Source organism: Myotis yumanensis, unplaced genomic scaffold (assembly GCF_028538775.1).
Source record: "Myotis yumanensis isolate MYYU_CA2020_CCGP unplaced genomic scaffold, mMyoYum1.0.hap1 SCAF_3, whole genome shotgun sequence".
NCBI classification, from domain to species: domain Eukaryota; kingdom Metazoa; phylum Chordata; class Mammalia; order Chiroptera; family Vespertilionidae; genus Myotis; species Myotis yumanensis.
The window spans coordinates 201,855,929-201,881,796 of NW_027223754.1; the positions used below are offsets into that span (position 1 = coordinate 201,855,929).

The 25,868-nt window shown below is 45.9% G+C and overlaps 1 protein-coding gene across 2 annotated transcripts in view; it reads right to left on the reverse strand.

Moving 5' to 3' along the window:
* Nucleotides 1–15,893, reverse strand: part of APPL2 (adaptor protein, phosphotyrosine interacting with PH domain and leucine zipper 2) — a 41,802-nt gene extending 25,909 nt beyond the window's left edge. Inside the window, exons 1-2 of one of the 2 annotated variants that reach the window (XM_070410961.1) lie at nucleotides 15,690–15,893; nucleotides 7,615–7,713 (exon numbers count right to left, since the gene is read on the reverse strand). In XM_070410961.1, coding sequence (XP_070267062.1) covers nucleotides 7,615–7,713; nucleotides 15,690–15,743 — 153 coding nt within the window. In that variant the 5' untranslated portion in view covers nucleotides 15,744–15,893. The remainder of the gene's footprint in view (nucleotides 1–7,614; nucleotides 7,714–15,689) is intronic. The other variant, XM_070410960.1, reaches the window with a different exon arrangement.
* Between the last annotated feature and the right edge of the window lie 9,975 nt (nucleotides 15,894–25,868).

The window sequence follows — 25,868 nt, forward strand, 5'->3', positions numbered from 1 at the left end:
CGGTGGCCCAGATTCAGACTTCATTCTAGGTGCAATGGGGATTTCAGCAGCACCAGGACATGATCCGATCCTACCCAACAGCACTGGGTCGGTAATGATGGATTGTAACACAGAAGCACGGCTGCAAAGCCGGGGAGGCCCATTTTGTGCCAATTTTCACTGTCCATTTTCCTCTTCTCTTACTCATCCCTCTAATCTCTGGCTCCACAGCAGTTTTCTGTAACTATCCCCACCACCAATGCATCCAGCCTAGAAAACGTGTCTTATGTTTCCCAAGCTCGGTTAAAGCTTCTCTTTAGATTCACGGCTTATCCCTAACAGAAGGGCAGAGGCACCAGGTCTGGCCTGGAGGAGATGGAGGTGGGGAGAGGAAGGGCCAGCCTGCCTTGGCCTTGGTTCTCCTGAGTTTGCTGTTCCATTAGGGGCAAGGCCTCAGTTCTGCAGAGACTTTTCTATTTTTCACGGTCCTTCTTTGCAAGACCCAGCAGAGCCTCATCCTCCTTTTTTGGACCCTCTTTACAGCCAGCTGGCTAGCCCTTTCCCTAAATTCCTTCAGTTGCTCCAAGGAACAGGCATTAATGGACCCTGAAATGTGGCACTCTCTCCTTTTCCCCAAGATAAAGCCAAACAAACATAATGAAAGTTCCTGGCTTTGGCATCCTACTGGGGTGCTACCCCTTTCAAAACCAGCCAGAGCTGGCAGCCAGGAGGAAGGCCAGTGACCGGTCCACAAGCACTGTGTCAGCATCCAAACAGGGATGTGCAGCAGTTCCCAGCACACAGCAGGCACTCAACAAATGTTTGGTGAATGAATGAACAAGTTTAGAAGATTCATCTGAATTCTAAGTTTAAAACAATACCAGGAAATCATGGTGTCAGGGAGGAAAATACTTCCTAATCCTACAAGGAAACGTCACAAATGACTGGACAAGGATGAAGCAACAGCCAGAAGACAGCCCATCTTCAGCAGTGTTGTTTTGAAGATCAGAGTGCATGGGAACAGGGTCTTAGCCCAGCCACTGGGCTAATTCTCAGCTACATCAGAGACTCTCTTACTCCTCTGAGTTAGTGGCAATGGGTTTAAAATGGATTTGTTCAAGCTGCCTTGGCATCTGCCTGGGGCAGCACCATGCAGACTACACTTCATAGACCCACAGAATCACCCTAACAGCAGCAGCTAACATTTACAATTAATTTACAATTAATTCATGCCAGATGCCACCCTGAGCGCATTCCAGGCCTTAGCTCATTTAATTCTCACAACCCTGTAAGGCAGGTTCTAATTATTAACTCAGTTTTACAGGTGAAGAAACAGGCACAGAGAGGTTAAGCCACCTGTCCAAGGCCACACAGCCAGTCAGCAGCTGGGCTGGGATATGAATCCAAGTTTGCCTGATGCTTAAACAGTACTCTCTAAAATCCCAAGTCCTGCTAAGAGATAGTAGAGAAGATCTCTGCTGTAGGCTAGAGTTGACAAACTTCTCCTGCAAAGGGACAGATAGCAATTATTTTTGGCTTGTGAGATACATGGTCTCTGTCACAACTGCTCAACTCTGCGGTTGTTGCATGAAAGCAGCCAAACCAACAACATAAATGAATGAGTGTAACTTCATTCCAAAAACACTCTACTTACCAAAATAAAAAATAATAATAAAAATAGGACAGGATATTGCTGATCCTGCTTTAGACAGTAAATGTCTCAGAAGGCCCACCTCTCTGCCACCGCTCCCTCAGCACGCTCTCCTTTAAGCTACACTATTTCAGATTCAAGAATCATTTTCTATTCTTCTAGCTCATTCTTTTTTTATTTTCTTTTTTTTTTTATTTTGGCTAAGTCTAAAATATCACTCCCTCATATCTGTATCCTTTAGAGACTGGCCAACAGAGATGATGCCACCCTCCCTGCCTTCAAAACAAGCAAGGGCTACAGGCTGCTTGAATTCTTCTCTTCTTTCGAGCTTTCTGGTAAGCGCTGCAAATGTAATGGAAAAACCGGCCAGGCAGCTGCCAGCATCAGACTGCACCCAGGCTACAGGAGAGCACGTGTGTGTTGCTCACACACCCACCGCAGCGTAGGGAAGCGGGGCACAACACACAACAGCTGCTCTCCAACACCACCGTGTCCAGTGGACTCCGCCACGTCTCCTCCAGAAATCCCGTATGGAGACGCTGTATATTTTCATGTGTGTGACTTCAGGCAGCAAGATTCTGTTCTATCAGCACAATTTCACTGGGAATAAGCCAGAAGCACAAAATGGTCCGTCACGCATCCTGAAAAGAAACAAACCTTCCCTGTACAGAGCACCTTACAAGACCAGCTGTAACCTGACTCACCTTACTGTACTGTAGACAAAGGTTTATGAAATGTTTACCATCAGCAGCTAATTAACCCACACCCTGTCAGGTAAGCCCGCACAATTATCTCTGCAGCAAGACTTGCAAAACGAGCTTGAGTAAAGAGTAAATATTGGTAATCATCATAATAAAGATGGCTGCTAACATTTACTGAGTTCTTCCTAGCACGTGGCATTGCTGTTAAATGTTTTTCATACATGATCACATTTAATCCTAACAATGCATCTACGAGGTAGAGAGGGACTATCAGAAAGGACAGCTTTCTCAAATCACACAACTTGTAACTGGCCAGGCAAAGACTTAAGTCAGGCCTGGCAGACTCAAAACCCAAAGCCCAAGTTCTTAACACCATGCTATTCTAACCCCAAACCCCACATGATAGCTAGTTAGTACTCAGCGGGCAGGCCCCGTAGGGCCTGTGATAGGAACATAAATCCCACACTGTTCTAGCTGTGGTTCAGCAAAAGAGGTGGCCTCTCAGATCCTGAATGGGTTTGAGAGTCAGGTTCTTTCGATGCTCTGCAACAGCAATCTGCTTACTACCTGTGCTCCTTGCTGCCTCCTAAGAATCCTTTAAAAAGGTGACCCGGTGAAGGGTTTACTGACAGGAACTTCCCAAGGCTGTCGCCAAGGCAGGAAGACCAGCGACTGGCAACCCCGAAAGGAAAACTGAGCTTTTGGCAAAGTAGTGGCACAGATTGCTTCCCAACTGCAAAGGCCACCTGAAAGCCCGCAAGGCTCTGCAGACGCGCCACCCATGCTGAGTGTGAGGGAGAGGATGGGAGCAGGGGCAGAGGAAACCCACTACAGTCAGCCACAATGGAGGCATCTGCTTTGACCTATTCCAAGTGTGTGGCCATAATGTTGCCTACAGCCAAGGGGCTGACAGTCCCATGTGCCAGTGCGTACCCAAGAGCTGGGGTCAGGGCTCGCTCTAGCTCAGGAGACCTCGGGGTGGGAGGCACATGGGAGGAGGGGGAGTGCCTCAGGAACGGAGGCAGAAAGCTGAGTTTGGGGCAGGCCTTGATTCTGGAGGCAACACGGAAGCCCTGAGGGAGTTGGGCAAGAGAATGACAGGATCAGACATGAGCAGAAGAAAAATCATGAGTGGCTGTGGCAGAAGGAAACACTGAAGGGGACCATGGCACGAGGGTCAGGAGACCACCTGAAGAAGTCAAGTGAGAGATACAAACGTCTGAGCCCGAACCTGAAAGAGGCAAAGGTGGTAGAGATCTGCGGGGTATTCCTGAGGCAAAACTGCAGCATGTTCTAAGTGGGGAAGGAGGTGGGAGTCAAAGAAAACTGGGCTCTAGTCTGGATGATGGATGGATGGTAGCGCCCTAGCTAAGGACCTGAGGAGGGGACGTTCTGAATTCAGTCCTTCATTCGACACCTGTGTGTCAAACATTCGGGGGGGTAGGGGGGGGAGGGTGGGGAGGAGGGGAGGCATGGTGCTGGGCATGGGAGACAGAGAATCTGCTCCCAGGGAGCTCACAGTCCGCAGGACAAGGAAACCCCACGTGCTATATTGTAAGTGCTCTGACCAACAAGTACACAGGCACCTGGGCACACAGGTGCATTCTGGCCAGGAAGGGAAAAAAGTTAGAAAGGAAAGGTGTCAGGCACATCTCGGACTTGAGGTCAGTCTTAAAAGCCAGGAAGAGCATTTGGCAGGGGAGGGGGTAGGTGGGGGTGTCTGGCAGCAGGAATGGCATAGAAAGAAGAGCCAAGGAGCGGCTGATGCTCAGTTCATGAACCTCTGCTGCGCTGTCACAGGGAGCCACAGAAGCATCTGAAGCCAGGGAGGGAAGGGCGGTTCGGATGCGATAAATGTAGCTGTAGGGTGGTGCAGGGATTGAAGGGGACACCTCCCTGAAGACAGGAAGACCATTTAGGAGAATGCTGCAATAGCTCAGGTAAGAATATGCATCTATTCAGACACTATAGAGGTTTTTAACTTATTTAGCCAATAGTTGGAAACATAGCAGATCTTTCTAAGTAACCTGTCTCTGCTTTGTTAATGCCTGAGAAATGCGTACAGCTTCCTTCATTCGAAAAACGTATAATGGAGTACTCCATTCCCACCGTGTGCAAAGGCACACCTGACAGTGAAAAGACCAGATGTGACTCCAGGCCTGCTATAAAATGCTGAAGACAGCTTAGACTGCCACTTCATTCTAGCACTTAAGCCAAATAAAATTTAAAATCTCCCCCAACCAGCCACAATCAGCAAAACTGCGCACATAACTTTCCTCGTTTGCCTTGCCCTTCCTCTTCCTAAAACAGGTACGAAGGGCATTTGCTATATCAGAATACAGCAATTTACTACGTGGTCCGATTTAAAATATCTTTTATGAATATTTATCATTTATCGAAAGCATAAACCTGGTTTTTAAAATATAATGAAAAACTACATCTTGCTAATAAGTACCTCTGTTTTTAAAAATAAAACTGTATCAATCTAATTCCACAGATCTAGGTATAAAGTATTTAAGGAACAATGTTAAGTAAACCAAGAAAACATAATGAAAAAAGTTGAATGAAAATATTGGGAAATAATACTACATATATATAAATAAACCCATCAAAGAGGAGTCAGGAAAGTTTTCTTTTTTTAAATTAAAAACAAAACAAAACAAAACACCTAAGTCTTTAAACCTGAGAAACCAATGACCCTGACCCAGCTGATGTGAAAGCTTGGTGCTGTTGCTGATTCTGGCAGCATTAACCAGCTGTTCCCGCTAGCCTCTGCTGCAGGAAATGCCGAGGCAGGAGGAAGGGTTTCTGGCTGGAAGGAGAACCCATGTGATGGTCATGTGGTGTGAATTAAAAGCCAGTTCCAGCCTTTTGGAATGCAAAACCTACTTAGCTTTGGCAAAACGTAGTTTTCTGGCTCAAAAGACAAAATGCATAAGAGAGCGCTTGAACATCTCCAAGCAAATGACTCTGACAGATATGGAAAGGCAGAACAGAGACCCCTGGGAGTGGCAGAGACACAGTCCCTTAAGTCTTGGTGTTCTTATACCTTAAACAGAAAACAAATCATTTCACGACAATATTTAAATTGCTGAACAGCAAACAAGTTCAGATATAAGCCCAGTAAAAAAAATTTTCTATTTTCTTCAATTCTGAATAATTAGGAAAAAATACGAAGACATACAATATAAATTGGGCTTAAAAAAATTGACAAAGTATGTGCCCAGTTTCTTTCTGCATGTCATACCAAAGAAGCAAGCAACATTACAAATCAACACAATTCCTTTGGTCAAAGAATTAGTTCCAATTAGTAAGCTATAGTTGCATTATACATTTTAGCTTGCAAATCTACATCTCTGGCCTGACCTTTGGGTGACTGACATCCCAGCCATCACACACACACACACACACACACACACACACACACACACACACACCTCTTCCTGTGTTTTCCCAACTATCCACACTGATGTTCAATTCAAAGACCTGGGCATTACTCTTGATTCATCCTTTACCCACCTGACCACTTCATATCCAATCAATTTCTGATCCGCGCACTAAATACCTCTGAAATTCATTTCCATTTCTACTGCCACTAACCTAGTTCAGGCTACCATTCCCATGCTTAGTATTAAGGGTTTGGGCTCTGACTTCAGGCTGACTTGCTCTGCCATGTATTAATGGGATGGACTTGGACAAGTTACTCATCAACAGAATTCTTAATCCTCTAGACCTGTGGTCGGCAAACTTCGGCTCTCGAGCCACATGCGGCTCTTTGGCCCCTTGAGTGTGGCTCTTCCTAAGCCTTAGGAGTACCCTAATTAAGTTAATAACAATGTACCTACCTATATAGTTTAAGTTTAAAAAGTTTGGCTCTCAAAATAAATTTCAATCTTTGTACTGTTGATATTTGGCTCTGTTGACTAATGAGTTTGCTGACCACTGCTCTAGACCTATATAAAATGAGGATAAGAATAATACCCACCTCACAGAGTTGTTGAGAATTTAAATGAAATGATCCATGTAAAAGTATTCAATAAACCTCAACTCTCACCATCATCCTCCTTTTAGGTGCTCAACACAATTCCGCTGGGTCCCCTTCTCTCCTAGAACTAACACTCTGAAGTAATTGTTCTGTCTCCCAGCCCAACTGTAAGCTCCTAATGGCAAGGACTGAGTCCACATATGACATGAATAAATGACTAATAAAACAATGATGACAATAATAAATGATTATATAGCATATTAAGAGCTATCTATATATATATAAAAGCCAAGCGACCAAACGACTGGAACAACCAGTCACTATGACATGCACAGCAGTGGCCAACCGGCCCAATAGGGACCCGGATAGGTCCCTCCCCCCAGCCATCCCTGCCCCTGATCGGCCCTCCCCAACTCCCATTGGGGGTGGGGCCGGCCAGCCAACTGCCCGAGGCTCCCTCCCCCCACCCCCTGACCAGCCCGCCCTGATTGGCCCCCATCGAGGTGGGCTGGCTGGACCCCACCTGTGCACAAATTCGTGCATCGGGCCTCTAGTATAATAATGACTATACATGAGTATTAATATATATTGTTATTATGTACTGAATGTGGTATTTCTTTAGAGATCATCAGTGAGGAAAAGAAACATTAACATGTACAGCGTTCAATCAGCAAAGAAAAATCAATAATCAAAAGCATCAGTTGCCATAACATTTTGATGTGTAACATAATGAATTTTATTTTTAAGTAACTCTCAAGTCTTCTCTTGAAAAGTAACATACATGGGCACTTCTTGATCTTAAAAAGATTCACTTTTGCTACTCAGCAATTTATTTTCCATGGTTTTGCAAGCCAGAGATAGTTGTTCCTCAAAACAAAGAAGCCACCAATAGTTTCAGAACTGTGACTCAAGTCTTTTCAGAGGAGCGCTTGAAAAAACATCTTTACCCACCCGCACTGACATCTAAGACTGCCTACTTATGAGATAGACAAAGGGCATGTTTCATAATACTGAACCCACTCATTCACAAGTAGGAAGAGGAGACTCAGATGTTTCCCTTTGGGGTTGTATTTTTAAAAAAATTGAAAGAGTGATGTGGTCCCTTTCTACTAGTTACAGAGAAATCACCCTCTTTTTTTTCAGTTTTTGAAGGTGGACAGAAGTGAGAAAAACAAATCTGATTTTATTTCAAAAATTTAAATGGTGTTTTACTTCAAATTTCTCAACCTCCTGAGGGAAGTTCCAGATGAGGGCAGAGGGCCCCCACTCTGCCTCTCGGGTGAGGGGCAGCAGGATACCTGGGCTCCGTAGACGCGCTGCATGGCCTGGAGCAGCTGGTTGGTATAATCTGTGAGGGTGCCAGCATCTTCTTCAAATACACTCAGTAAAGAGCGAGTCTGCAAGGAATGAAGAAAGGAGAACAATGTTATTTCTAAGTGGAAAAGTTACAAAGGAGGTAGAAAACACATACCCAGAAATCGGGGGAGAAGGTGCCTGCTCTCTGACTTTATTCTTTTAGGTACTAGTACAAGTTGATTCCTAAAGCTTTAATTTAGGACTCCTTTTCTAATCTTTTAGACCACAGAACCGGGGCAAACAATACAATTTGAGTATTGGGGCCAGCAAAGGAAAGCCAGTTTTTTAAAGATTAAGACTCAGGGCTATTATCTATCTCTACCTCAGCACCAATAAGTCTATCCAATTAAAAAAAAAAAGTGTTAAAAGGGCAGCCTCTCCCTTCGAGCCCATAAATTGAACAGCACGTCAGGCCTGTCTGTGCACCCAGGGCGTGGACACCAGCACTGCATCACCAGCAGCTAACCATCTGTCTGGTTTCTGCTGTCTTGGACATCTTGCAAGAGGCTGTCACTCTTTCCCCTTACAGTACTACAGTCAATTTCCATGTCTTTCATCATACATTATCCAACCAATTTTCAAACTCACGGCCAGGAAATTTTGTGTACCCTGGGTCCACCAGTGGTAGATCTGGGCACAAAACTTAAACAGCAACTTAACAAGAATTCTAGTTCAGTTTCTTCGGGAAGACTAACTATAACTACTCAGTGTTCCGGGAGCGGGGGAGCAATGTCATTGGTGAAAGGTATCTCCTATCTGACACACGCTGAGCAGTAAGGACGTAGTTATACATTGGATGGTGTCTGAAGAAGTACCAAGGCCTCAGGTAAGAGACCATATCTACTCAGGGGACTTCTGTTAATGTGCCCAGCAGAGTAGGAATGTAAAATACCACGTTAATGATCATGGGATCTCTATTTCAGAAAACAGACCTAGAATGGAGAGGAAGTTATGGAAATGCCTTTATGAGGTGATAGCAAAGCACTTTACAATGAACAATCCATGAAAGCTTATTATTTCCCTACAAATAAGTTCCAAGTCCTTCTTTCTTCTTCTAACCTATCTCTGGTAAGAGAGCAATTACTGACCTCAAAGCACCTCAATAAACTGGAGCAGAAACCTAGGCACTTGGAGAGTTTGTTCCATAAACTCTGGTGTCCTTCACAGCAGTACACGCTTAGCCTGGCTTTGCCCCAGGTAATCGCTGAGGCTAAAAATACCTGCTCTGAGACCACTGTACTCTCTCAGGACAATCCTTATCCACAGGACCAGAATGCAATGAATAAGGAAAATGGAAGACCGGTTTTTTAAAAAGTTCTCAATGAGATCAAAATATCACAGGGTGCAGATAGTGTATAATTTGTCTGCTAAAACAGAGTTCTTCAAACTTTTTACAGTTAAAATCCACAGTACAAAACACATTTTACCAAAGAATATCATTAGTATGCATACACACAGACTTTTTTTCTATTCCATTCTGTTCTGTTCCACTTGTAAATAAAATCTCGGTTGTGTCCTACTGGATCTAATCATCCATTAATGGATATCAACCAGCAGATAAAAAACATTGGTTTAGAATTTTTCATTCCTTTTCTTTAAAGTATACTTTTTATTTTGGGGGGAAAAACGATTGTTGCAGGACATTCTTAGAACCTACACTGGATGGTCTATCACTCTCTATTCATTCATTTACACATGCAGCTCTGCCTTCATCCAGTATCTGGTGAACCATTGTGCTGGGAACTGAAACTCAAAGGTGATGAGAACCAACTCTACATTCTCCAGGAGCTTAGTCTGCTGGTGCCTCTCAAAGGATCTGGGATCAACTTGGGACCCTATCAGTCCTGGATCCAAATTTGCAGAGTTAGTGAGATAATGAGTGCACATAAAGCACCTAGCAGTGCCTGACATATAGTGATAGCAAATGATACTGATGATACAAAAGATAATGAATTTTCATTGCTTATTATATTCTGGACACTAAAGGCTTTACATGTATGATTTCATTTTAACACTACAGCCACACTGTTACCTAGGCAGCTGTCCATAAATGCCATCTAATAGTAGAGGACTTTTCCCGGAGCCAGTGCTGTAGGAGCCCACCAATGTTATGATTCTATTATCTTTCTTTGCTATAACTAATATGTCTAGAATGGGAAGGAAAGAGAGGAATACAACTGGATTGGGGATATTTAATTTTTTTACTACAACTGACATCCATTTAGTTGCGTCCTATTTATTGTTTTCAATACTCTTAGGAATAAAATAGAATGGAAAATGGGAAATAAGATGAAAAGAGAGAACTTCTGTAAATATCCTCTATGAAGAGAATAGAAAGAAAACTAGCTACATGTGCCCGACTAGGAACAGGGCCAAGGAGGAGCCTGCAACCGAGGGAAGGGAACATGAGATTAAAAATGGCGGCAGAGTAAGTGGATGCTGCATGGACATGCTCCCAGGAACAAACTGGTATTACAACCAAAATACAGGAAAACTTTCTGAATAATCAACGGAAAACTCGCAGGAGAGAACCTTGACACCCGAGGAGCGAAAGTGGAGACCGCATAGAGACTGTATCCTTAAAATTGTTTTCCTTGAAATATTGTTTATTGCATGTAACATTATTATACTTAAAATCGTTTTTCTTGAAAATAAAAAATAAAAACAGGGAAAGAAAAAAAATGATAGAAAACTAAAACTACCATTTACTCTGTACCTATGTGTCAGACGCTGTGCTGAGCACTAAATATTTGTTACTTCATTTAATACTTCCAACAACTTAACTGAAGGAGATGAGAACCAACCCCACTTTACAAATAATGAAACTGAAGTTCATCAAGGTTAGGAAACTTGCTCAACCTCCCAGGGCTGGGAAGCAGCAGGGCTGGGATGTGAATCCCCGTGTGGCTGGCCCCAACCGCCATGCTTCCTCCACCGTGGGAGGCTGCATCTGTCCCCAGCTGGGTAAGTTCTACTTTGGTCCACATCTCACAGTCCTGCCTGAAGGCAGGATAAAGGCTGTCTGGCTGGCTTCTCTTTGGTCGGCTACTGTCATGCTCTCACCTATGATAACTGCCAAGAACCATATCGCAAGTGTTGTTTTTCTTTCTTTGGACATATTTACCATGACACCCATTAAAACTGACAAGAAAATTCCAATCTTCCCTTTGTAATTTAACTAGGCCATGATCTCCCCTAGAAAATAATAATATCCCCAGCTATCTCAGTCACTTTTTGGATATTAGGCAACATAGTAAAAAGCTAAGAAAATTCCTTGGCAAGCAGAATGGGGAAAACAGACAGATGGCTGATTTAAACTGGCCCCATCCAGCACCCTGACTCACCTGCTTCTTTCTCCTTTGCTGGACCACTCCCTTAAGCATTAAGCTCACGGGACAATGAGGTTCTGATCAACATTAAATGACCTTAGGAGCAAAGCCTCATGTCTGCTGACCATAGAGACAGAGTTTTGGTCAAACTAGAGATAACATCTAGGCCTCAGTTATGTTTCAGCTCCCCGCCCAGAAAAGAAGCAAAACCAGACAAAGCAACACCATGACTGACATTAGGACCAGATACAATGACTAGTGACCCCCCTACCCTGGTGCCAACCAATCAGTGGAGACCATGACCCTGAAAAAAACCCACCTGGAAAGTTGATGAATTTTTTTTGAGATCCTCCCTTGAGACTTCTAAAATCCCCCCTTTTGGAAAACACATAAAAACCCTTAAGGCAAAGGACCAGAGCCCAGGCCTTCCCCACCGCCTCCTTTCCTCAGCATGTATCTTTGCTTCCCTTCTCCTAAGCTCTAAGGGCCCTTCTTTTGCCTCTGTGACTTGTTTCCCAAGTGCACACAGCCCAGCTGGTTCACTGCTTCTGCTTCTGTGACTTTCTTTCTAAAAGGTTAGTCAACTTCTTGTGCTAGAGTTCTTGACCCTGAATTCATTCTTTGCAGAACTCAAGAACTGAGGTCTAACATCACCACTAACAGCTCCACATCTGCTTAAACTTGTATGTGGAACAGGGATGTTCTGAGGCATAAGGAAGGAATGGGACCAACGACCAGGCAAAGGTACACCAGGTTTTCAAAAATCCTACAAAAATATCAGAAAGATATTGGTGCATATCACTTATAAAGACAATAACAGCAATCATTTATGGAGTTACAATGACATGCGAGCATGAAGACACTTTACATATGCTATTTATTCTTCAGAAGAATTCCATTAAGTACCTATTTTTATTCTAACTTTAGAGATGTCAAAACACAAGCTAAGAGAGGTTGAGTAACTTGCCTAAGGGTAACAGTGGCAGAATCAGGATCTGAATTCCATCCTTTTTCTACTACCCTATACTCTCAAGAGTATGCCTGGCCAGAAACACAAAACCTGACACCCTATGGACACAGCCTCAGCTCCACATCATCCCTCTATCTTATAGGAACTGAGCGTTACCTAATAAAATAATCCTAGACATTTTTTACTAAAGAATAGCCATATAATTATATAATGGCATAATTTTAATAGCTCTGATTATAAAATATATGTATATACAGTGGGGCCTTGACTTACGAGTGTCACGGCTAACGAATTTTTCGAGATACAAGCCGTCTCTTGGCCAATTTTTTGCTTTGAGTTGCGAGCTAAAATTCGGGTTATGAGCCAGCTTCAGACACCCCACCACTAGTTGGCGCAGCGAACATCACAGTGAACGCCTCAACATCAGCCCAGCATCACGTGTCTCACTCGTTCACGTTTTGATTTGACATACGAGTAATTTGAGTTATGAGCTCCGTCAAGGAATGAATTAAACTCGTAAGTCAAGGCCCCACTGTATTTAAATTATATATGTAAGTATTTTGTAATGTGAAAACAATTAAAGCTTTTATACCTAACATTTGGCAGAGGGAGAGAATGGTCTCAGTAGAACCTTGTCTACTGAAAGGAAATGTACTGTAAACAAAGAGAAGCGTGGGAGAGGGAGGAAACCCCTCCACAATGAAGACATAACCACCATGTTGTGTTCTGAGGCATCTTGCTTGACTAAAGACAGGCCTGGTTTGGTTAGAAAGGGCTATTCCCAGCTGGACTACTCACTGCATAATCTCAGAACTAAGCCTTTTATCTCTCTGTGCTTCGGTTATGCCAACTGCTAAGGAAACAAACAAACAAAAAGTTAAAACCAAACAGCAAGCAATAGTGCTTTTGTCTTCTCCTTATCTCAAAAGTGGACTATTTACACAAAAGAGAATAAGCGCCCGAAGAGGTATGGGCTGCATCCCTCAACGCTGCATTTGTGTTCCTATCACAGCAGTATGCACACTGTACTGGAACTGCTGCTCTCCTTATCTGTCTCGGGAACAGACTGTGAAGTGGCAGAGGGCAGGCACACTTATCTCATTTGTCACTACTCCCCAGCATCTAGCAGCGCCTGGCGAGAAGCAGAGGCTCACTAGCAAACAGCAATGGAGACAAGTATCTCAATGCCTAAAACTCTCCATGTTGTGCATCAGAAGTAACCAGAAATAATACTAGTATGCGTATGCACATAAACCAGCCGTATGAGACATCGTGTGGTACTAAAAAGGAGGACTTGAGTAGATGTGGTTAAGGTCTGGCAACTGCTATTCATCTCTTCCTGGGTCACTATGTTCAAATACAAAAGCTTTTGTGTTCATTTAATGAATCCTGTGCAACCAGGTTACTGGAGCAACCCTCATAACTACTCAACAGGAAACTAGAGGAAACAAACAATAGGTGGTTTCTTAGGATCTTTTCCTTTCAGTGAAACATTTTAGGTCACTGATGACAGAAAAGCCAGGTGTTAGGTAGCTGGGCTAATGTGAACAATACAGGCAGACTGCTTGGGTTCCAATCCTGACTCTGCCCCTTGATAGCGTATACTCTTGAGCAAGTTATTTAACTTCTCTGCTCCTTGGTAATTTTAATAGAGCACCTACTTCAGAAGATGGTTGTTGGGAGGATTAAGTGAAATAATATACGTAAAGCATTTAGAACAGTGATTGGTATGTGTGATATAGGTGTTTGCTATTGTTTTTATTCTTTACACATAAAACAAAGGAACTGGATTAGATTCCTTCCAGTTTCAAGTCTATGAGTTTCCTTGGGAGTAAAGCTGCACCAGCCACATGCCCCATCCAAAAATGTTAAATAAATATGCTTTGATGATTACCAAAGACCTTCTTGAAAATTAGCATCCATTCAACAACCTCACCAAGAAACCTAGTGGGGTGACACCCAAATCTCAAAAGCAATGACAAATTCCCTACATGAAGAGGAACATTAAGTAGGAATGACAATGCCTCTAAACCTCCTCCTCCACATACAAGCTCAGAGTTACAAACCATGAAGATGCAGTACAATTTTAAGCTTCTAAAGCCCCTTAAAGATCATCTGCTCCATGTCCCTTGTTCTGCAGATGAGAAAACTCAGCCAGGATGGAGATAGAGTAAGTGACTTGCTCAAATCACATGATAAGCTAGTGTTCGAGCCAGAATTAGGACCCAAGTCTCCTGTCTTGTTTGCCAGGCCTCTTTCTACTTACTGCCAGCTGAGAAAATCCTGTAAACCACTCAAAAATAGAGGCTTGTGAGAGACAAAAATTCAGGTAACAAACATATCAGTGAGAGCAACAGTTAGTGCAACCCCTCGAAACTGGCTCAGCCATCGCCATGCTCAGTTAGGAAGGCAATACATCCTTGCACCTCCGTTTCTCCAACTTCAAAGCATATGAAAATCCTTGTTCAAAATGTTAGTCAGACAATCTACACTACTGTCTTCGACCCCACGCAATATGTGTGAGGACGGACGAAATGACTTCTACCAAGGGCTTTGGTCCCAGCACATGCCAGACGTGTGGAGACTTCAAAGAGGCCTCTGAAAAGTCCATCAGACCAGCAGATGCAAATTTAAAAGACGAAATCACAGCTTGCTTACAATGCCTCACAAAGAAATGGGCACAAGGCAACGAAGCCCACACACACAGCCCCTGTGATGACGTATTCTGAACTGGAGAGATGCAGGGTGGCTGTAGGTTAAGCCCACAGGATCACCCCGGGACTACAATTCACTGAGAAGGAAAAGGAAAGGACCCAGAAAGACAAGAGAAACTGGGAAAGGAAAAGAGGTCAATCTCATTCTAATTTTTCAGGAGTTGGGACTCCAGGGTACAGTCTTATTTAAATAACCAGGGAAGCAGAAGCAGGGGAGTGAGTAGATATGAAGCTGGGAAATGTTAATGGAGAAGAAGAGTTCCCTGGGTGAAGGAGAACCAGTGTCATTCTTCTGCACTCATCTGCTGGGCGCACACACCAGCCTTCACCTGCAGAGCTCAGAGGACCTGGCTCTCATCTCGGGGCGCTAATGAAGTCCTCCTGCGAGACAAATGGGGCTGCTATTGTTAATGTTCCCTTCACAATTGGGAAAGCAGCGCCAAAGGGAGGCCTGGTACCGCGGGGGAGAGCCAGGCTCTGCCTCCCACTCCGGCCCTAAACCCACCAGGTCCCATGACATCGCTAAGAGTAGAGACGATAATAATAGAGGCGACTCCTCACTAACAATGCACCAGGCACTGTCTTTAACAACTTTACAGGCGTCTCCTTATTTACTTGTAACAATCCCGAGAGGCGGGTGTAATTATGTCCCTATTTTACAGATGGCAACACTGAGGCGCCGGGAGGTTAAGTTCTGTGCCCGTGGCACCCGGCTAGTCCTCGGCGGAGCGCGAGTCCAGGCCGGGCAGCCTCGGGTTCAGCGGACTCTGGAAAGGGGTCAGGACACAAAGGCTCGGGCCTCGGCTGGGGGGCTTCCCCGGGTCCTCCACTCAGCCAGGGGGACGCCCCCTCCGGGGACACCCGGGCTCAGGACGCAGGGCCGGGCCCGCCCTCCTCGCTCCCGAGGGGACCCTGGGAGCACTCCCAGCCTCCACCCCGGGGCGGCCGGAGGGGCCTCCTCGGCCTCAGCCGGCGGGCGAGGGGGGCCGGGCGGCGGGAGGTACCTGGGGGCTGTCCTGCAAAGCCTCCTCCAACAGCAGCTTGTCCACGGCGGGCATGGTGCCGCGCGGCGGGGCCGAGGGCCGGGTGGAAGGACGCAGGGCAGGAGGCGCGGCCGCCGAGGCTGCTCCCAGCTCCGGAGACCAGGCGGACGCTCTGTGCCCGCGACCGCCCCGCGCGCGCCACGCCTGCACAGGGGCCGCCGCCGCCTCCCGGACCTCCCCCAAGCCCTCCTCCCCTCCATTCCTCTCCTCTTCCCTCCCTTCCCCTCCCCTCCCCTCCCCTCCCCTCCCCTCCCGCACGGAAAACAGGAAGTGTGGCGAGCGCCTTGCCGGCCACCGGAAGTGTGGCCAACAGCGGGCCTGGCACCGGAAGTGTGGCGGCCCCTTCGCTGCGCCCTGCCTTGCGGGAAGCCGCAGACCCGCCGGCGGCCCCGCTGCCTCTTGAGCGCCTGGGGCGCTGGTCTCCGCGGTTAGGGGCCCCTTCCGTATGCCAGGCAGTGCAGAGCCCGAGAAGGGAACCGAGGGCGGAAGATAAGGCCTTATCTGCTGTGGCTGCCCAGGAAATCTTTGGGTCCGAGGAGCTGGGAGTGAACAGATTTTGCTGCTGTGATTCGCCACTTTTTTTTTTTTTTAATGGAAAACCCTCCACTTGCACACTTTTTCTAGTTAAATCTCAGTGCCCCCGAAACAGCTCTGAGGACAGAAGGGTCACCTAGTTTTCAGATAACTGGAGGACTTAGTCATTTGTGGTAATCAGACGTAATCGTTTGGGGGGGGGGGGGGGACCACAGCAGCTGGATTTGAGCGCTATGATTAGGTCTCATCCTCGTGGCTCATGTGTTGTCATTTTGAAAAATTTCATAATCAAGTGTGCCCATACACTGAAATGTTGCGGGTTCAAACCCAGCTGAGACACACACGGAAAGGCAACTGATCAATGTTTCTCTTTCACCTCTCTCTCTCTCTCTCTCTCTCTGTCTCTCTCTCTCTCTTTCTCTGTCTGTCTTCCTCCTCCCCTCTTCCCCTCTCTTTAAAACCAGTAAGTTGCCCTGGCTGGTTTGGCTCAGTGGGCAGAAAGTTAGTCTGCAGACTGAAGGGTCCTGGCTTCGATTCCGGTCAAGAGCACATGCCCAGGTTGCGGGCTCCATCCCCAGTTGGGGACGTGCAGGAGGCAGCTAATCAATGATTCTCTCTCATCATTGATGTTTCTATCTCTCTCTCCCACTCCCTTCCTCTCTGAAATCGATAAACATATAAAATAAAAAAATAAAACCAATAAGCACGTTCTTGGGTGAGGAATATGTTTTTATATATTTTAATAGGGGTATGTATATATCCCTATTAAACTATTGTGAGGGTGGATTTCAAACATTCACCCAACTGTGTCTGAAATCGCAGGTGGCTGTGAGGTTGGTGACAGGAAGTACAACTATGGGCAATTTAGAGCTGCCGTATCCTTTGGCGAGAGAAGGGATGAACTCTATGGAGCTGTAACCTCTTACCCATTGAAGACTAATGGGGAGAAGAATGCAAGTTCTTTCCATAGACACCTATCTATGTGTTCTGGAATAACCAGGACTTTTTCAGTGACAAACAGAGAGGCAGGCTTGAGAAAAGGTCACGGAGAGCTTTGCTCAAGTTCTGAAGCCTTGGGCTCAGTTTGTTATCACCTCCTTGTAACTCTGTTAGGAATTAAGGCTTAAATTTCCATTTGAACTCATAAAACAAGACAAAGTGTAGAAAACTAAGGTTTAAACTTCTGCAAAATTAGCATCCAGGCCCTCTGGTGCCCGTGACTTTCAACGTGGGAATAGTCAGAGCCTGGGAAACGCTCCAGAGAACTCATCGTCTGGTCTCATTGCTGTTGGTCATGAAGCAAGAAACTTGGAAGTTCAATAGCATGAATGTCCCTAAATTTGAAGTCCTGAGTTTATAGAAAGGAAAGTAAGAATACAGAACAGATTAGGAAGAAAGTGTGGCATCGTGGAGAGATGATTGACTTTGGAGTTAGACACACCTGCATTCGAGTTGCGGCTTGCTAGCCATGAGAGGTTGGGCAGTTCCCTAGCCTTCCTGAGCCTTGGTTCACTTCTCCATGGTATGGGAATAATACCTATCACAAGCTGTTTCCGTGAGCATGTGGCACGGGTCCTGTATTAACCAGGACTCTTTCAGTCGAAAGTGACCGAGCCCTAACTTCAATTAGCTTAAGGAAAACATAAAAGGCCGGGAGAGGGTGGAGGGGAATGAGGAGAGGCTGGGTTTCTTAGATCCTGTTACCTGGACGGGCAGAATGAAGGGGGATCCAGGAACTCAAAGTCACTGGGCTCACTGCTCATCCTCTCTGTATTGGCTTCACTCCGACCTGAGTCTCTGGCTCACTAGAAGCAGGGTTGTTTGGCAATTGCAGACTCACTTCTGGTGCTGGGACACCTCCCAGCTTTAGTTTGAAAAATCCTAGGGAAGGGCTCTGATAATCCTGGTTTAGGAAATCAACCTGCCCACTCCTTGGACCACTAGCTGTGGCCAAGAACCAGGATGAGCCCCAGCCCAGGTCACAGCGACACCCTTGAGGCCAAAGGAGGAGCGGTCTGTTACCAGAAAGTGGAGTGAGAAGCACTGCATGGACCAAGCATGAGAAGTCTACCCCAGGTCCCAGACTAACCTTTACCTTCAACCCATCCCTCCTCCCTCACCCATCCCACAGTCTCTCTTCCTCCTACTCCACATCTCAGTGGATGGCAACAGCCAGGGGCTGAAGCCAGAAATCTGGGAGTCAAGCTATACTGCTCCCCCTTGCTTACCTCTCCTATGGAATGAATCACTGGCCATAGTACTCTGCCCACCAACTCCTTGCACATCCCTTTCTCTCCATCCCCCTGACCCTGCTCTCACAGAGACCTCATCAGCCTTTCTCCTTGTTATCTCTCCTTCTCTTGTAACTTACACACTCTGGTAATAATTGTTTTTCCAAAATAAAATAGTCTTGTAGTGTGTCTTCCTTGCTCAACAGTTTTTATTTCTTGTTTTTTTTTTTTTTTTGCTTTCTTTAATCCTCACATGAGGACATGCTTATTGATGAAAGAGAGAGAGAGAGAGAGAGAGAGAGAGAGAGAAGAGGGGAGGGGAGGGGAGGGGAGAGGAGAGGAGAGGAGAGGAGAGGAGAGGAGAGAAACATCCATTGATTACCTTCCCGTACTGACTGGGAATTGAACCTGCAACCTTTTGGTGTATGGGACAATGCTCCAACCAACTGAGCCACGCTGGTGAGGGTGGGAGATTTTTTTAATGGCTCCGCATCAAAGCCAACTACATAATTTCTGGGGCTCAGTGCAAAATGTTTAGAAAGCAAGGAGAAATGCCATTAAATGTATTAAAATGTGAAAATAAGAAACTTCCTCCTTTCCATTGTTTTTTGTAGTGTCTCTCTCGACTTGTCATGGTGTTCTTATTTGCCATTTTATGTAAAGAAAAATTCAAATTATAAATTATGGCACAAACTTTATTGTCCATTTTTATATTGTGCAATGCCAGTTTTAAATGCAAATATGGGAGCCTTTAACTCATATATGATACAACTTGTACTTTGTAGCCCATTGCACAAAACGAACCCAACTGTTTTATCTCACTTCTTAGTATGCACACATACTATCAATAGTTGGTGGGAGCTGGTGGCTTCCATAATGTGTTTACTTTGTACTTGCTCAACTCCCACCCATAGTAGGTCTGCAGGGATGCAGTGCTCTTGGGCCTTCATGAATCCCACGTGTGAATGAAGCAGCAAGATAATGCATATTGCAAATACCTTCTCTGCTCATGGGCTGGCTTCATTGTCCCATTGGACTTTCCTTACAAAACAAACACTCAAAGACAAAATTATTAAGAATTTTAAGACAGCCAACAGCAGAACAGTAAAGCAAGCACAGGGCCCTTCTGAGCATGGGGTACTGTGGGACTGGGCAGGTCACATGTCCATGAAGTTGGTCCTCCTTCCTACTTTCTAGAAGGTGAGTTCAAACTACTTCAAATGAAATACCAGACCCTTTATGATGAGTGAGGCCTAGGCCTCATCTCTTTCCTTTCTCAATGTACTCGTCCACTTTCTTTGCCCCCTGAATTTTTCCTCCTGCAAGGATGAACTTCTTGTCATCTTCTCTCACACCATTCTCTTTGCCTGAAATGTCTGAGATCCTCTGCTCATCTTACAGTTTCAGTTCAAAGCCTGCCTTGAAAGTCTGTAAAGACTGCCTTGACTCTCCCAGGGAGACTGAGATCCCTTCTCCGATGTTGCCTGCAGTCCGGTGAAGCCTGCATATTGCATCGTCATCGCCATTGCTCATGTGCCTATCTCCCCAACACTGTAAGCTCTTCAGGGACAGGAACTATCCCTTTACTGTTTTGGGTTCCAAGTGTCCAGCAGAATGTCTGGCAAATGATAGACCTTGTTCAATAAAATCCCTGTGAATTGAATGAAAGAATGAAGCAATACCTGGCATACAGTAGGCATTTATTCATTAGTTGATTCTTTCAAAAATACCTACTGTGTGCCTACTATATAATGGGCTCTGGGTCATGTCTTTCCTTCCTGAAACAAATACTTAGTGTTTCCTGCATGTCAAGACCTATGTTAGGAGCTAGGAACTCATTGGGAACAAGACAGGCAGGGTCCTTTCCTTCTAAGACCTTACACTCTCCTTGGCTCTCAGCAAAAGTCATTTACTTCCTCCTCCTTTCCCTGTTCCTCCCAAGAGGTAACTGAATCAGTCATACATATTTTAAGACTTTCTCTGCTTCCACCTTCTGCTCAGGATTCTCTTTCTCTGCACCATTCTCAGGTACCACGAGATGGATGTTTGATCTTGCCAGAGTCATTTTGTTTTGTTTTGTTTTATTTTGTTTTTCAACCACTGCAGAGGTCAACATAGAATGAACACAAAACCAGCCCTTACCCCCTGCTCCAGCTTGGGCCTTCTTATGAAATTATTCCAGAGATTATTGCACTTAGGCTCAAGAAAGTCACTAAATGCAGACTACTGTTTTCAATCTCTTCCCCCTCACCTAATTGTTTCTCTCGCAAATTTGAGTTTCATTTCCTTGTAGCACAGACCCTATCTGGTAATCAAAGCCTCAGTTGGAGCGTGGTTGGCTCCAGAGCTGGACTCAGGCTAAGCAGAGAGAGAGCAGGCCGTTGTTTGCATGCTTGAGTTCTTGCTGACATAAGCCTGTTTTTCCACCCTCCTTTCCCTTATCCCTGACCTCCCTTGGCCTCATGTAATTTCTAAGTGTTCTTCGGTGGAGAAGAGTGTCACGAGGGCTTCCTTTATAAAAGCATCCTTTACTCCTACAGAGCTGATTCTCTCCAACCTTCTCCCAGCTGAGATGAAATTCTTTATGCTTAATCACGGCTAAAAGAAGAAATATTTTGGAAAATCTGAGAAAAGTCACTTCAAAGACTATTCATGACATAGAGAATGCAATTATGTTTTAGATGAAGAAGTTGCGAAAGGGTCATAGTATGAACTGAATTGTGTGCCCCCCCCCCCAACTTCATATGCTGAAGCCTAAACCCTCTATGTGCTGGTATTTGGAGATGGGCCTTTGGGAGGTAGTTGGGATTCGAGGAGGTCTTAAGGATGGGAGCCTCAGGATGGGATTAGTGGCTTTATATAAAAAAATAGGAAGAGAGGAAGATAATTCCCTCTCCACCTTTGAGAACACAGTGAGAAGGCCAGGAAGAAGGCCCTCACCAGGAACGGAATCAGCCAGCACTTTGATCTTGGACTTCCTACCCTCCTGACGTCATCATTAACTTCCACACGCCTCTGTTAAGTGCAGTCACTGTTGAATAGTTTGGGTCCTCTGAAGATCCTACTGTTGAATAGTGTGGGACCATTCAGGGCATATTAGAAGCTAGATTGACCACATCAACTGCCTCAGCCATTCACTGCACTTTATTAATTTAAATGATGGCCCCATCTGACCTCTGACACATTGGAAGGGGCAGTGGGTTGCTGGATCCAATGACCACTTAAACTCATTTCCAATCCATGAATTAGGCTTTCATGGACTTCTTATTCCTGAATAAAGTACTGTTATGGAGGACTCAGCTCTTCATCACAGCATTTTGGCCCACTCTGCTTCCCTGGAAGGTGTTGGAGGGGTACCCAAGAGGATATGGCCACTGATTGACCTGAGAGCTGGACCTGGGCAACCAGAGCCTCCTCACACCTCCATGTCTTTGGAATATACACTCCCCCACCTTTCCCACAGTGGGAGCTGTTTCAAGGACACAGCCTGAGAGAGCAAGGTGTTAAGACCATCTCAGTGGTTCTCAACCTTCTGGCCCTTTAAATACAGTTCCTCATGTATTTAACTATAATGTTGCTACTGTTATGAATTGTAATGTAAATATCTGATATGCAGGATGGTCTTAGGCGACCCCCGTGAAAGGGTTGTTTGACTGCCAAAGGGGTCACGACCCACAGGTTGAGAACCGCTGAATGATATACATGAACACAGAGAAGGCCTCTGTGTAAACGTTAAGGTTCTGGTCCGTGAGTGTGGAGATCGCCTCCTTTTGCTACCACCCAAGACAAGCTTTGCCAGTAAGTTCCCTTGCTCATTAAATTCCCCCTGCCAATCTGGAGCAGTCTGCCTCTTTCTTTGGTTTTTCCTTGCACTCCATGCATGGGGGCCAGTGAAACCAAAGGAAGGTCACTGAAGGTTTAAACAAGGCAGATGGGATTGTCCCTCTCTGGCTTGAAATTGTTCTATAGCAAATTTGCCTATCAAATACAATGTTTTAGAATACTTGGGATAGAATGATAATAATCTACACTAATAAAAGAGAAACATGGTAATTGGCGTACGACCGCTACCCTTCCCATTGGCTAATCAGCGTATCCTTATGCAAATTAACTGTCAGCCAAGATGGCGGCCGGCAGCCATGCACTGAAGCGAGCAGGGAGGCTTGCTTCCTCCAGGAACTGCAGACTCCAACGTTCCCCCTGCCTCACTTGCTGGACTCTCAACTGCAACTCTAAGCAACTATTACTATGTTGCAAATAAGAAGCTAAACAAAACCGGCTTTCAGTCAGCCCCGGACCGCAACATTGTATCCATGTTTTCAGCAGCGAGGCCTCAGAGCTAAAGCTGGCCCAGAATAAAAAAAAAAAAAAAAAGAAAGCAAGGAGCTGTTGGGAGCTTTTAGTCAACTGCCAGCGGGAAAACAGCCCTCAGCCCCTCAGCCAGCCTGGCCAGGTACCCCAGTGGGGACCCCCACCCTGATCCAGGACACCCTTCAGGGCAAACCAGCCGGCCCCCACCCGTGCACCAGGCCTCTATCCTATATAGTAAAAGGGTAATATGCCTCCCAGCACTGGGATCAGCGGAGCAGCGAGGCTCCCGGCACCGGGATCAGCGTGCCAGGGGGCAGCGCCCAAACCCCCTGATCAGCCCTGCTCTGTGCCTGATAGGGGGGGAGCTCCCCAATCCCCCGATTGCCCTGCAGCTCTGTGTTTGACAGGGTGCAGCACACCAACCCCCTGATCGGCCCTGCTCTGTGTGTGACAGGGTAGAACCATAACCTCTCCATCAGCCCTGCCCTGAGTGTGACAGTGGCAGTGCCCCAACCCCCTGATTGGCCCTGCTCTGTGTGTGACAGGGTGCGGCGCCCCAACTCCCCCCTCCACGGGCCTTGCTCTGTGTGTGACAGGGTAGAGCCATAACCTCCCCATTGGCCCTGCCCTGAGTGTGACAGGGTGCAGCGCCCCAACCCCCTGATCTGCCCTGCTCTGTGTGTGACAGGGGGCGGTGCCCCAACTCCCCTATTGGCCCTACTCTGTGAGTGACAGGGGGGAGCTCCTCAACCCCCTGATGGGCCCTGCTCTGTGAGTGACAGGGGGCAGCGCCCCAACCCCCTGATCGGCCCTGCTCTGTGCGTGATGGGGGTGGCACCGCAACCTCCCCATCGACCCTGCCTTGAGTGTAACAGGGGGCGGTGCCCCAACCCCCCAATCAGTCTACCTTGAGCATGACTGAGGGTGGCATTGCAACCTCCCGATCTGCCCTGCTCTGTGTATGATGGGGCGGCGCCCCAACTCCCCAATCGGCCGTGCTCTGAGCCTGACCAGGGGCTGCACTTAGGGATTGGGCGTGCCCTCTGCCACCCGGGAGCAGGCCTAAGCCAGCAGGTCGTTATCTCCCGAGGGGTCCCAGACTGTGAGAGGGCACAGGCCGGGCTGGGGGACACCCCCGCCCCGAGTGCACAAATTTTTGTGCACCGGGCCTCTAGTAATACCAATAACAGACAGTAACAGCTTCCATAAATGGAGGCCTAATATATGTCAGGTGTTACACTAGATGCCAACTATATATATATCCTATATAATAAAAGGCTAATATGCAAATTGTCCTCTCGGGAGTTCAACCGACTGGGAGTCCCACAGATTGGGAGTTTGACAGCTCGCTATGATGTGCGCTAACCACCAGGGGGTGGTGCAAAACAAAAGAAGGCTCGGGCCGGCAGCTGGCAGCTGGGGAAAGGAAGGCCCCGATTGGCCCTGATTGCCAGCCAGGCATAGGGATCCTACCTGTGCAAGAATTTCGTGCACCGGACCTTGTGTGTGTGTGTGTGTGTGTGTGTGTGTGTGTGTGTACACACACACACACAGATATTTGAGGTCTTACAATAATCAGGCGAGAAATGTAACATTGTTCCTGTCTTATGAGTTAGGAAGCAGAGATCCACATAGCTAGTTTGAATGCAGAACTGAGATTTGAATTCAGATCTATCTGACTCCAGTGTGTGTGCTTTGTTCACTGCACTGCACTGGCCTCTGTACCAAATGTGAGATTCCATACCTGAATCCTGCTTTCAGGGATGCTATATAATTGAGCCAATATTTGATGTTAGAAAAGTACCATCCTGCTGGCCCAGAGCACAATGGAACTAGGTCATGAAGCAGGACTCCTCTTGCAAAGATTCCTTTGATCTAGCATTTGAGGAACAGGGTGTGTTTCCCATATCGTTGAATTGTCATTTTGTTATTAAGAGAAAACGTTTTTGAGCAGAGTCAGAAAATCTTGGAATAAAAGAGCCTTCATTCTTCTTTGTGTGTTTTAAACAAAATAGACTGGACATAACTAATTCTATTTTTGGCGTGTCAAGGCCAGTTTTTATAAGCACGGATTGTGATTGTCTAACATAGTGTCACTCCTGGGGCCATTGCAGGCTACTTATAAGGAGCTTTTGCCTCTATATTAACTGGCATGATCTACTTTTGTGTTTTTTGTTCGTTTGTTTGTATCTGTTTCTTCTGTCTTTCTCCTTCCTCTTAGGCAGTTAGCTGTCACTTTTCCTAGATATTTCCCCATCCCTCCAATTTTCAATATATCTACAATGCTAGTCTTTGAAAACCATCTTGAGTCATTGAATTAGAAACTTTATTTTTCAAAAAATTTCAATCAACCATAGGTAGGGTGTGTGGCTGCCCTTAGACTCTCCCCAAGGGCAGTGTGCACAGGCTTCTGATGGTGCTTATTTCTTACCTTTATTTCCTCTGTTTAATTCTGGGTTTGTGACTCTGCTTTAGGACCCAGCCTGTGAGAGTCTGCCTTTGATCAAGATGGCATTGCTTATGTCACAACAATGGATGCTTTTACTTCCAAGTAAGAGAGAGCCTTACTCAAACTGGCTTAAACAATAAGGAAATGTGTTATCTCAAACGACACTAAGTCCAGAGATAGGGCAGGCTGCTGGGTTGCTTGATTTAATGGCTCAACAGTGCTATCAGGGACCCAGATCTTTCCATCTTGTGGTTCTGCCATGAACATCAGAACAGCCATGGCAGCAATTGGGGCAAAAACTGAGGGAAATGAGAGAATCCTTGCTGCAAACATAAAACCTAAGTTCTTCCCTTTAATATGATTGGCCAGTGTAAGCAACAAGCCCACCTTTGGACCAATAAGATCTGCCAGGGGAATTCAGTGCTCTGATTGGCCTAGATCAGGGGTCAGCAAATATTTTCTGGAAAGAACCAGGTAATAAATATTTTAGTTTTGTTAACCATACAGTCTCTGTCACTCAACTCTGCGGTTGCACCACAGAAGCAGCCACAGGAAATGCTGGGTGTGGTTGTTTTCAAATACACATTATTTATAAAACAGGTAGTAGGCCCATGG